The sequence below is a fragment of the Meriones unguiculatus genome, chromosome 8, assembly GCF_030254825.1.
Source record: "Meriones unguiculatus strain TT.TT164.6M chromosome 8, Bangor_MerUng_6.1, whole genome shotgun sequence".
Lineage (NCBI taxonomy): Eukaryota > Metazoa > Chordata > Mammalia > Rodentia > Muridae > Meriones > Meriones unguiculatus.
The window spans coordinates 107,729,374-107,741,523 of NC_083356.1; the positions used below are offsets into that span (position 1 = coordinate 107,729,374).

General features: G+C 42.4%; 1 protein-coding gene across 1 annotated transcript in view; it reads right to left on the minus strand.

Moving 5' to 3' along the window:
* Positions 1 to 7,007, minus strand: part of Stk39 (serine/threonine kinase 39) — a gene marked incomplete at its 5' end in the record, with an annotated part of 194,716 nt that extends 187,709 nt beyond the window's left edge. Inside the window, 1 exon segment of the mRNA XM_060390333.1 lies at positions 6,895 to 7,007. Coding sequence (XP_060246316.1) covers positions 6,895 to 6,909 — 15 coding nt within the window.
* Between the last annotated feature and the right edge of the window lie 5,143 nt (positions 7,008 to 12,150).

Genomic DNA, 12,150 nt, shown 5'->3' on the forward strand with positions numbered 1-12,150 from the left:
ATAACGGAAGCACAAATCTGGAGCACCAGCTTAATTCGGTGTTGGAGCTGCTGTCACAGGCTGAAGTGCCAGGCTGACTGGTTGGCTGTCTGGAAAATCCCTCAGGAGGAGCAGAGAATCAAACTGGGGAAATATCCGCTCACTGACAGAACAGAATGTAGATCTCAGGGTTTAGAGTATTGTTTGTGGAGACATGAAATTGTTTGCAAAAAAGTATGAAGAACCTTTGTTTAAAAATTAAGTTGGCTTAAATAGTTCTTTAACAAATAGCAACAGTCATATGTGTGTGTATAACACACACATGCACACATGTACACACGCAAAGCTCTGAGGTTAGCTTAGAACCAGGAGAAGGTTCAGCTATTCACAACTGTGATGGAAAACACGCAAAAAAGTCAGGTGGATGGTTACAACACCAGCAACAACAACACAAACAGAATTTCTTTGGTTGCTGCCTTGTCAAATTCCTGGGAAACACGAAGCCACCTGTTCACAATGCTACAGACTTTGGTGTCCGCACCAAATTACCAGGAATGTGAGGTGTCACTTGTCATCTGAGGATTATCCTGCCCCACACAGGTGTGCCGGGCCCACTGGAGTTCTGTCACGGAAGAACCCTCCTGCCCAAGAAAGAGACCAGCCCCACCTTCAACAAACTTCCCCTGCATGCAAGGGCACTCGTTGGCAGCCACGGTCTTCATCACTGTGGAACACTCAACGCAAAAGAGAAAAGAAGAGAGGAGGAAAGAGCAAAAGCATTTGCCTCAACCCAAGCACCGTCTAGAGCACTGAAAAAGATGATGAAAGTAAGATACAAAACAGTGAGGTGTTTGATGAGGCTTGGTGGTAGAGTACTTGTCCAGCATGTGTGAGGACCCAGGGTCAGTCTTCGGTAGCAGAAAAAAAGAAACACATGACCACAGTTGCATTCAGTCTGAAGCGCCTTCCACACTTCTTCCTGTGTACATGAGTGTGTACTAGGTAGGTCTCTGTTGCTGACAAAGCAGAAGCCCAAAGAAGTCTCTTTTGCAGTGTCTATTTTTATTCACTTTTTGAAAAATTGGATTTAGTTATGTTTTCAACCTTTTCCAAAAACTGCATTTAAATTCTTTTAAATGTAAATTCAATTGGTGTTATTTAATTAGTATCTGAAGAAACTATGACCTAACTTTTAAATATTATATTCTAAGAATAAAAACTATTTTCCAGTTTACGCATATTGATAGGCTAATGTAAGTTCAGAACTATAGAAATGAATTTGTTTTGCATATAAGTAATTGTTCTCTCATTTCTTTAACATGTGTCCCTATCTTCAAAACAGCGCTCCCTAAACTCTACGCTGAGCCCTGCCTCCAACTGGACAAGACTTGCAAAAAACACAAACACTGAAACAGATGAAAATGATTACAAAGCAGGGTGGCAAGAAAGCAAAATCTTCCAGTTGAGACTTAAAATGTTCAGTTGGTGAGCTGTATGCATTTTATCACTAAAGGTGTCGTGCAAAAGACTACAACGAATAGCCAAATGCAATCTGTCCACAGCTGAGGAAGAATGAGTGGAGCTGTGAATAGATAATTCACTACTTAGAAATTAAGACATTCAAGCAGAATTAAAAACTACTTTCATACATGAAATAGAGAAAATACATGCAGAAACTATTGTTTGGAGGCCAAATTATAAAGCTGGAAGCTTTCTAGGCAGAATAACTGTCCCACAAGAAACAATAAACACAACTTGAAAAAGGATCAGTTTTGCTAATACAGCACAGACGAAGTTTGGTTTTATTGGGAGGGTGCTTGTTTGTTTTCTTTTAGGCTCAAATAAAGTGGAGACTTCTGCTCCGATGGCCTCAGATACTATCACTGCAATAAAGAGAATGGAAAACCTGCACCTCATTATGGTTAGGGTTAACTCTTCTTTTCAGAATGATCATTAAACCAGAGGACCAAACAAAGCTTTTGTTTCTCCAAAACACTTTATAAATCAAAGCTAATTTATACTTCTAAAGTGGGGGAGGGAAGAAAAATAGAGTTGAAGTGAGAGAATAAAGAAAAGATGAAGAGAAAGGAAGAATAATAGCCCAGAAGCAGAAAGCAGTGTCTTTTTGCTGAGGAGAAAAAAAAAGCCTTGATTTATCGATGAATCTTGTCTGAGACAGAGCAAATGGCCTTTACGCGGATGATGGAGAGAGAGAGAAGGGCAAAAGCCCGAACTCTGACAACTGGAGCAACTTCAGAGACAGAAGTATTTTCATGCTGTACATAGAAAGAAGAAGGCACACTGCGAGCCCCAGCCAGGACCTGACAAGGTTTTCACTGCCACAGCACAGGACTACATTAAATGCCGGTAATGCAGTAATTAAACTCGCTGGTAATTTGTATTCTTGTCTTAAATGAATCTTGAAAGAGTGTGTTTTTAAAGAACTAAGCTTTAAACATCCTAGAGCTCTCAAGAGAGTGAATTTTTACCAGCTACTATGATTCTCTTTGAATGAAAGAGACTAAGGCACCAGTGAGAAAGTGGGTTATCCCCACTGTAGGCAGCATTGCTCCTGGGCCCTGAAGTAGGAAGTAGAAAAGTCCTCTGACTCTGGGACCTTTATCTTTCCTCTCCCAAAGTGTTCAGGAGCCATCACTTTGTACTGGCACTGTTTCCTCTGAAATGACTGTTCACATCTGTCATCCATCACAAACGAAAATCATTACATAATTTCACAATGTAATCCCTGAGCTATTTTTTCCCTTTCTTTTCTCTTCGTCTCCCTCTCCCCCTTCCTTGCCCTCTTAAAGAAACAAGGTGTAAGGGTTTCACCTACAACTTATGGCCTAGTAATTAAACTGTATATTCAATAGCACAAAGGAGAACACAGGAACTCAAGTCAGAGGAGAAGGTAAGAGGCCTCTGGTTAAAGCCTAGGATTCAAGAAAAAGCTGGGCATGGTGGAAGGCTGAATCAGGAGCAGTAAAGTTTAGGCAAATAATGGCTGAATTAGGAGCTCATGTCCAAAAAAAAAGCCAAATTAGCTGATGAGTCAGAAATGTTCAATAGCCTCTGGATAAAATAAAGGACAAGAAAAAAAGTTGAATTACAAGGTAAATAAAAATGAATGGTGTATTTATCGATTTATTTTATCATATGATGAAGGACTGAAAAAACAGATGCTTTAAAAATAAAGCTGATTAGTTCTCCACATATATAATGGATTTTAAAGAAAAACTCAAAAGCGTCTTATGTATAGTGTTCCTAACCTTTGAAACTGACCAAAAAGCCAGGGACGCAAGCACTTTCAGGAGGCTCAAAGCTCCCTCCAAAAGGAGCTCACCAGTCTGCATGACAGGGGGTCACTTAGCAAGTCTTACATTCCCATCTGCTTTATCAATCTTCCACAGTGGCTCCCAACCGAGGGAAAAGACAGACATCCGCTGCTCAAAAATCTCACCACCCTCTGCCAAAATGAAGAGACCGATTTACTAGTTTAGAAGGGGGCAAAACCTCCCTAGCATCTGAAGCATTTGGTATATGGGAAATTAACAACTAAAAAAGTATCTTCCCAGGCGATAAGCTACTTTAAATTTCCATTCCTATCAATATTGCGGTGGGACGGATGAGTGCCGTCCTACACTAAGTATGAGGTAAACATCTTAGACATGATCAGAGCACATGTTTGAAACAGACACAAGGAGGACCAGCAACAGACCTTATCGGCCATCATCACTTCATGCTGACAGGTTACAGTCAGTCACAGGCAAATTCTAAAGCAGACAAGAAGAATGCAGGCAAATACAGAGAGAAAGCCTAAGTTTGGTGTACTTAAATGTCAGTCAATATCTGAATGAAACCATTCAGGGGGGGGCCCTCTTTTCTAATTACTGTTAAACTACATCAAACAAGGTTTGCACGAATAACGAGCCTTGAAACTCAATATACACATCTGTAACTTAACCCTCTAATAGACTAAGCATGCCACAGAAATTATGTTTAAGTATCTATCAGATAAACATATAAATGCATCTTTACTTATAACTCTTCCACCTAGAAGAAGAGTTATAGCAGAACTCATTTCAACAGACATGTTTAAATCAGCAATTGTTCAGTACCAATGAGTCCCTCTGACATTTGCTTTCCTTCTTCTATTCTCAAAGAAGTTGGCAGGGTGATTAACACTTTTAACAACTTCAGTCCTTCTTCAGCTAAACCTGGAGTCAAGGCCATGAGCAAAGCAGAGATGCTGTGAATCTGTGTGTCATCACTGCCAGCTCTGCATATAGTGTCCCCTATCGTGGGACAAGGGCCATGAACACAGGGAGGGAACTGAGGGTTGGAAACAGAGCAGGGAGTAGGGATCTGGGGCGAAAGAGCCCTTGGGGGAGGCACATGTTCCAAGAGCTGGTAGATAGTTGATAATTGTGACTTCTATGACATAATGCTCTCACAAGATAAAGACCCCAGTGGCCATTGTTTCTTCTAAGAACAATGGTTTCCAGTTAACACGTGGCACCCTCTGTGAGATGAGACAGTGCCCCAACCTGGAGATAATACACCCGCATGGAATTAAAGGATTATTAGGATGCCGGATGTCCGAACACTGCCAAAATGTGAAACCGCAGGAATAATGAAAGTGCAGGCAACAGCAGGACTAGAGGTCAAAAGGGTACGGCAACTCAGCCCCACACAAAGCCCCCGTGTCAATCATCTGGACCACAAAGGCCTGGTGACTGTGGACAGGCTACCCTCTGAATTCTTAATTACTTTTGTTTGAAAAGAAGTCAGGAACAGTAGCATATCTTGAAACACCAAGAGTCATTCCTCCCACCATCTCTAAATACATCAGGGCAATGAAAGGGCAAAAGTTCTAGGCTAAGCAATGGCCAAAGGAATACATTCAGGAATGCATCTTTTATGTTGAAAATGTTATCATTTTACTTTAGTGAAAAAATAAGTATCCGTGCGCTCTCTACAGCTTAGGCACCACAAGCAAGAGAAAGCAGGTCAGAAGAATTAGTTAAACACTGCTAACAGACGAACTCACACAGGGATAAAAAGCCCAGTCCTCAGACAGACAGGTAGGTAAGTGGCAAAGAGCCTGTGATGGCATGCTTACTGGTCCAAGGAAATGTCTCTGCTGACCTCCAACAACCTAACCCTAACTGGGCCATCGTGTCTGTTTTGCCAACTGTGAGGAGAAAAAAAGCTACCAAGGGCCCTGAGCAACTAAGAGCTTGACAGAGACCAGAGCACTGTATCAGCGCAGCTCCAAAGCTGCTTCCAACACTGCCAGCACAAGGGCGCTCAAGCTGCTCACAGTCTGTGTAAAATATTCGGCTGGTAGTCAGAAGGCGGCAGAGGCTCCAACAGAGCGGCACCACAGTGAAATGCAAACATCACAGGCAAGCTCTTAAGGGATTTTCAAACAAGGCATAAATGTTAATGTACAGTACACATAAAAAAAAAAAAAAAGGTATGCACCCTCTTGCACAGCAACAGAATTTGAAGACACCCAAAAGACCTCCAGGATCTTCCCCTCCAGTTCTCTCTTAAATGACCCAAAGCTATTAGGCAATGCAACTAAAGTTAAAAAACAAGTTAGTGCCTGAAGGAGGACCCAACTCTCCCCCACAGTTTATTCAATGCTTTTTCCATTCAGGGAAGGTGACCTTGAGAACTGGTAAATGACAAAGACACAATTGTACTGGTCACTACACAGGCAGAAACAGATAAGTCCTATGGAGTAGCAATGCCCACGCAAGCAATTGCACAGCTGAAATTTTGAGAAGAAATAAAAAACATACATGAATGATTTTTTTAATTAACATTTAATTGCAGAAGCCCTTGCTTTAGTCTGGGCCTTGGCTGGCAATCCGTTGCTTCAGTCCCAGTGAGATCTATGCATTGTGTAACCTGATTTAAAATGTAAGGCCGAACGGATCTGGAAAAGTACAGCTTTATCCTTGAACTTAATTTATACTATAGTGTACTGTAATTAAGCCTGAAATAAAAGCTATATTCTGAGTAGAGACAAAAAGCTCTTGTTAATGGCATTCCATTCCCAATGTAGAATAAAACAAAAGGCTTCTTTATGTGGAGCCAACTGTCATTATATTTTGTAGCTTGTGTGGTGCTACTGGACTAATATTTGTGCTGGGATTGGCACTGGGATAACCAGTTAACTCCTCCACTGCAGTTTTCTTTTATCCTGAAATAAATGGCCAAAGGGTTAAAAAAAAACTGGCAGGCACAACGACAACTATATTTATGAGATTAAATTCCAAAACCCTTCACAGTTTGCTAGGTAACTAATAAGCATTTGCTAAGCTGTTCATTTAATAATGAGCAGTTAAGCCAAAAGTAAATGTTCCCTTAACCAACCAAAGCTCCTATAGACAGAACTGCACAGACAAGCTCCAATTATTTATGTAAGTGCTTAGTTTCAAATAAGAAATAAAAGGTAACCATGTAAGAGTAACAAACTTGTGTCAACAGCCAGTGCAGTCTACTCTACATTACAAAAAAAAAAATCACCTACATTTTAATATGATTTTGTAACTTATAAAAGCAGAAATGATCAGGAAACCCTTTTGGAATAATCCATAGCTGTGTCATGAACTCTTAGACAAGTGCGAGAAGAAACTAGACATCTAACTCTAGGGTCAGAAGTCACGTGACCTCAGGTCTGAGCATGGAGTGTAGTCCTTCAGTGTGAACAATGCAGTGCCACACTGGGGCTATGAGGACTGCGCAGCCTGAACAACACCCATCAGAGGTATTCAGTCACGAGCATCACTCAGGGAAGAAAGTGGTGTTGCCGATGCCCAAGAAACGCACCCCATGGACACCACGTCCTTCTCACCCATGTCCGCTAGCCCAGGGCCAGGAATCCCCTTCCCTTGTACTCACTAGTAGTTCGTCCATACTCGTCTGGCATTTTTCCAGGTTGATCCGCTTTATGGCTACTCGTTCTTGCCTGGGTTTGCATAGGGCTGCCTGAACCACAGCAGTCGCTCCACTGCCTGAAACAAGATAAAAACAACATCAGCTATCAGGAGCACCTGCTATTTACATGGCTCTTTCTTAAATTTCTGTATCTAAAGTCTTTGACTGAAGGTGTTCAAAATGTTACCAGTGACATCTTCAGAGAGTCCCTTGTAACATAATTATTTAGAGGAGAAAGGGGGACAGTTGGATGTTTCCAGGTGTTTCTGCTTGAAGTGGTCAAGACCCTTGAATCCAGACTCACTTCAACTGCAGCACCTCTATCCATCCTTCCCATCAGTGCAACCCAAACAGTCAGTCCTGCCTGGGCTACTTGGGGACCTCCATCAAGACTTCCATTAGCTACTTGGGGACTTCATCAGGACATCCATTAGCATCCTGAACACTCTCTGGATTCAGCTCTTGCTCTACAATTAGAAAAGCAAAAATATGCCCTAGGATTCTCATGTTTAAAACAAGCTCTTAAGGACACCAAGTAAAATAATGTGTAATAACAAAAGCTCTTGGCATTGGTGGAAATTTCATATTCTTAAGGTCTCCTGATCATTAGCTAATGCACTTAAACTCCTGAAAGACGGAGCCACGCTGCTATCCATATTTTATAAGAACAGAACATAGGGGGGTAATGATTTGTGGCACAACAGCAAGGGCTTCTAATCAGATTTATATCCCATCAGGGCCAAAGACCCCTGAGAGCACAGCATCTTAAGTCTGTGGTAATACAGAAAAAAATGACATTCCAATCACATCCATTCTCCCCCGCTCCTAGAGACCCAATCAAAGACACACAGCCTAAACTTGGGACTGCACAAAAGGGGACAGATGTGACTTTCTAACCTTCACCCGGAAGTGCTCATTTAGGAAAGGTGGTTTGCGCCCCCCAAACCTCCATCAGCTGGGGCCCGCTGATCCAGGGACCTGGAAGACTGTGGCCTAGTGCCCCTCCCCAGTTCTCCGAGGCTCCAACACACTGAAGCCCAACCTGTGTGACCCATGCGCTGACCACCCACAGCACAGTAGTAATAGAGCCATAAAATCCCCGCTAAAGCCTGTAAGCGTTTATTATCAGCCTCATTTTATATGTGAGAAAATGGGAACCTGGCAACGTTGCCCAAGGTCACGTAGCTAATAAGCAAGTACCTGGGCTGGGATCTGAGTCAGTGTGCCAGACGCCTGCATCTGTGCTGTTTATCTACTTCCCACAAGCCGGAGCACGGCCTGCCCTTCCTCGCTGGCTTCGGCCTTGCCAGGAAAATATTTCTTCAATACTAAGCGGCTCAACCAAAGAGAGCCACCCTGGAGAAAAGGTGCGAGGGAGCCTCCCTTTCAGAAGCAGGGACAGTACTGCTGTGAGGCAGGGCCCTCTGGGAGCCTCAGGCCCAGGCTGGCCTCACTGGCCATAAGTATTCCCCATATCAGGTCAAACGCTACAAAGAGTCTTGCTGAGGGCAAAATTTATTTCCCAAACCCCAGAACAAGAGAGTGTCAGTGAAGGGAGCCACAGAGGAGGTGCAAAGTAGCTGGTTAGCAGTGGGCTAGGAGCACAGCAGAGAAAATCAGCCAGCATTTGAACTCGCTCTTGACCATGTGCTGTATCAGTTTCCCTGCCCTTCTCCTCTGCCCTTATCGCACGGTCCCAAGGGTTTTCAAGTCAGAGCAACTGAGAAACGCAAAGCAGGCCAGCTCGCAGAAAGGATTGAACAGGTATATATCACTTCAGGCTCCCTCCCACTGGCCCCTGACTTACAGCCTCAGATTTGATGAATGTGGTCACAAACAAGGATTCTCCAAAGCAGAAGGGGGAAGACCTCTGCTTTACCAGAGTCTTACTGATTTGAACTGCAATCAACTAAAGGTGGTAAACATGAAGCTCTATGGCAGAAGCCCACTGCCATAGCAAGAAAGGATACAATCATCCACTTCCACTCTGAATCCAGAGACGTCCTTTAACTGCAAAAGGCATCAAGAACCATGTTAAAAGGAGAGGGTACTATAAAGACCAAGTCTACCTACTCACAGAGAGGGAGAGGAGTTTTTCCTCCTCCTGCAAGAAATAAAAAACAAAAGCCTCGGACTCCAGGACAAGGCAAGCTGGTTAGTGTCTGTTTTGTTCTAGCTAGGACACATGGGCAGATCATGCATTCGGTTTTTTGGTTGACTGAGGCTTTCCTTCTGAAGGGAAGCCTTGGAGTATAATTTGCCAAAGAGGTAAGAAAGGCTTTGCACAGCTTTGATTCAAAGCATGTTCTACCTAGTCGTGTTCAAACCTTGGCAGCCCGCTGTACCACAGTGAAGGGTCCCACGACCAAAGGAAATCCAATCTTTGACAGGAAAGGAAGAGGTGGCCTAACAGTTTTTCAAAGGGCCATTTAGAAATATCAATAAGACAGTTTTGCTTTAAGGATCTTTATGTACTTTGCTGAGAAGATTAAAAGGAAGACTGAAAATGCAGGCTTAGAGATCCAGGAAATAAACAAGTGTTAGCACTGCGAAAATGGAAGCAAGAAAAAGGTAAAACGAGCCTTGCCTTAATGTTGAGACATAGATCAGTAACATTTGATGGTGTGTTTCTGAGAACTATCATCCTTGGGACTAGGGAGGCTCGACCATGTCTCTTTTTATTCCAGACTCCCATCCAAAATGAATTAAAACATTGTAGAGGGTGATGGCTCATGTGCCAGAGTAATTCCATCTTTTCAGGTTTTAAGTCAATTGAAGATCTTCTGTTGCCTTTTTGTACCTGAAGTTTTCTTGTGGCTGTTAAGCCTATTCTTTGAAATTAGGTAGCTCATTTCTATCTCAATTCTTAAAGAACAGCTTCTAAGTTTTAGATAGAAATTATGGTGATCACTGCCAGAGGCAGTTTCCTAGAATTCATTACCAAGGTATAGGTATACCAAGATACACATGGGTGTGTGTGCATTCTCATTTCTATGTTAGTACTGTTGCTTGAATACAAGTTAATCACCAGAAAACTGCATGGCTGCATTTACACTTTGAGTTACCCAAAGAAATACTTCCTGGATATTTAACTCACTCTTATAATTTTGAGTTTCAATAAGTCTGTAAGAAACTAACACAGACTTTAGTATTTGTTTTATTTAAAGAAAGATCAAAGCAGTGTTGCCAGCAATGCCTTACACACTAAACAAAGTCAAAGTTCTTAATTCTATAACACATGCAACAAATTTTTCCTTGTAGTACCTTCGGTGTAAAAATGTCTCCTTCCTAAATAGCTTAAGAGAACGAAGAAATGTACAGAATAATGCTTTTCTTTTCTGCTGTGAAAATCAGAGACCGAGATGAAAATTTCATCTTTACACCAGCAGTTGTCTTAGTGTGGGTCCCCTGTGACATCTCCTTATCCTCTTCCTCATCACCCATCCCTCAGCATATTATTCCTTCATATTTACCTCAAAGGTATTCAATTACATAAACAAATGTTGGCGGAGTTGCAGTGGCCAAAACTTTGCTTCTTTTGTAACAACCCCTTGAAACACCACGCCCTGGCTACCTAATTTCAAAGAATAGGGTTAACAGCCACAAGAAAACTTCAGGTACAAAAAGGCAACAGAAGATCTTCACTGATACGAATTCACCAGCAAAGCTAAACAGTAAGTAAAGTCCTGCCATGTGGCAGGCAATTCACTAGATGACAAAGGTCCAAAAGTGACTGCCCCCGCTACAAGTGGGACAAATCCTTCTACAACAGCACTCCCTATGCAGAAGAAAGATGGGACTAGGTAGCTGCAGTGGGCCGAGCTTTTGCTACAGACTAAAAATGCATACAGTTGAAGCCCCAACCCACAACAAATAGAGAAAGGGCCTCTTTTGGACACAGAAATCAAAGGCTCATTGGGGTGATGATTAGTATCATTGTAACTGACAAGGAAAAATCCACTTTCTTCTCTTCCCACCCAGAGAAGTGGTACTGGGTCTGCAGACTAGGAAAACAAGAGTCACAGAGATCAGAGTGGCCAGCACCTGGAGCTGCACTGCCTAGCCTCAGGAACTATGAAAGTAAATTTTAGTCTGTGGTTCAGACCACTTGGTCTATGGTATTTCGTTATAGCAGCCCCAGAACACTGACACAGAGCCATTCCAAAGCCTATCCTAAGCCACTCTTCCACTGACACCTATGGGTGAATGTCATGCTAATTACAAGCTCTGACCTAATTAAGTCAATAACTAGAGGCGAGAATCACCTGGAAGGCCTTTGGTATAAATCACTGTGTGTCCACAGCTTAGGTTAGCAAGCTCTTTAAAAATGAGTGTCTTAGTCACTGTTATGTTGCTGTGAAGAGCCACGTGGCCAAGGCAACACTCTAAAAAGAAAGCACTTAATTGGGGTATCGCTTACAACTGCAAAGGATTAATCCATGATCATCGTGGCAGAAAACTGACAAGCATGACAGGGAGCTGTGGCTGAGAACTTTGCATCCTCATCTGCAGGCAGCAAGCAGAGAGAGACACTTGGCCTGATACAACCTTTTAAAACCACAAAGTAACCCCAGAAAAAAACCAAACCAAAACAAAACAAAAACCCTCCTCCAACAAGGCCACATCTACTCCAACAAAACCACATCTTCTAATCCTTCCTAAGCAGTTCCACTACCTGGGGACCAAGCATTCAAACATATGAGCCTATAGAATCATTCAGACCACCACAGTTAAGATTCTACTCATCAAAGGTATGGATTCCCTCTGTGACCTTGGATCTAATGTCTAAACTTCAGCTTCCTTAATGGACTAATAAAATCCCCTTGTATGTTCAACAGCATGATATGCTTCACATTCCTAAGAAAACAAAACAAACAAACAAACAAACAAACAGAAAATCCCTGCAAACCACGAAGAAGCTCAACTTTTCCTAAGGGCTGTATGTGAATGGCACCTTAGGAACTCAAGCAAAAGCTCTTCTGCTTGGTGTAAGTTCCATACTGCTTAGCATCAAGAAGGTTCTGTTGATTTGAAGAAAAAGAAAAGAGCACTAACGTTGGAAGCAAAAGGGCTAACTGCTTACGGACTGATACAACATGATAAACAGGACGACTCAGACAATTCAGCAGCAGTTGATGTGCTCAACTTCAGTATCTACCCGAAGACACAATTTTCAGCCTTCTTGGGTCTTGATTCCACAGGATCACACCCTAGTGCTAC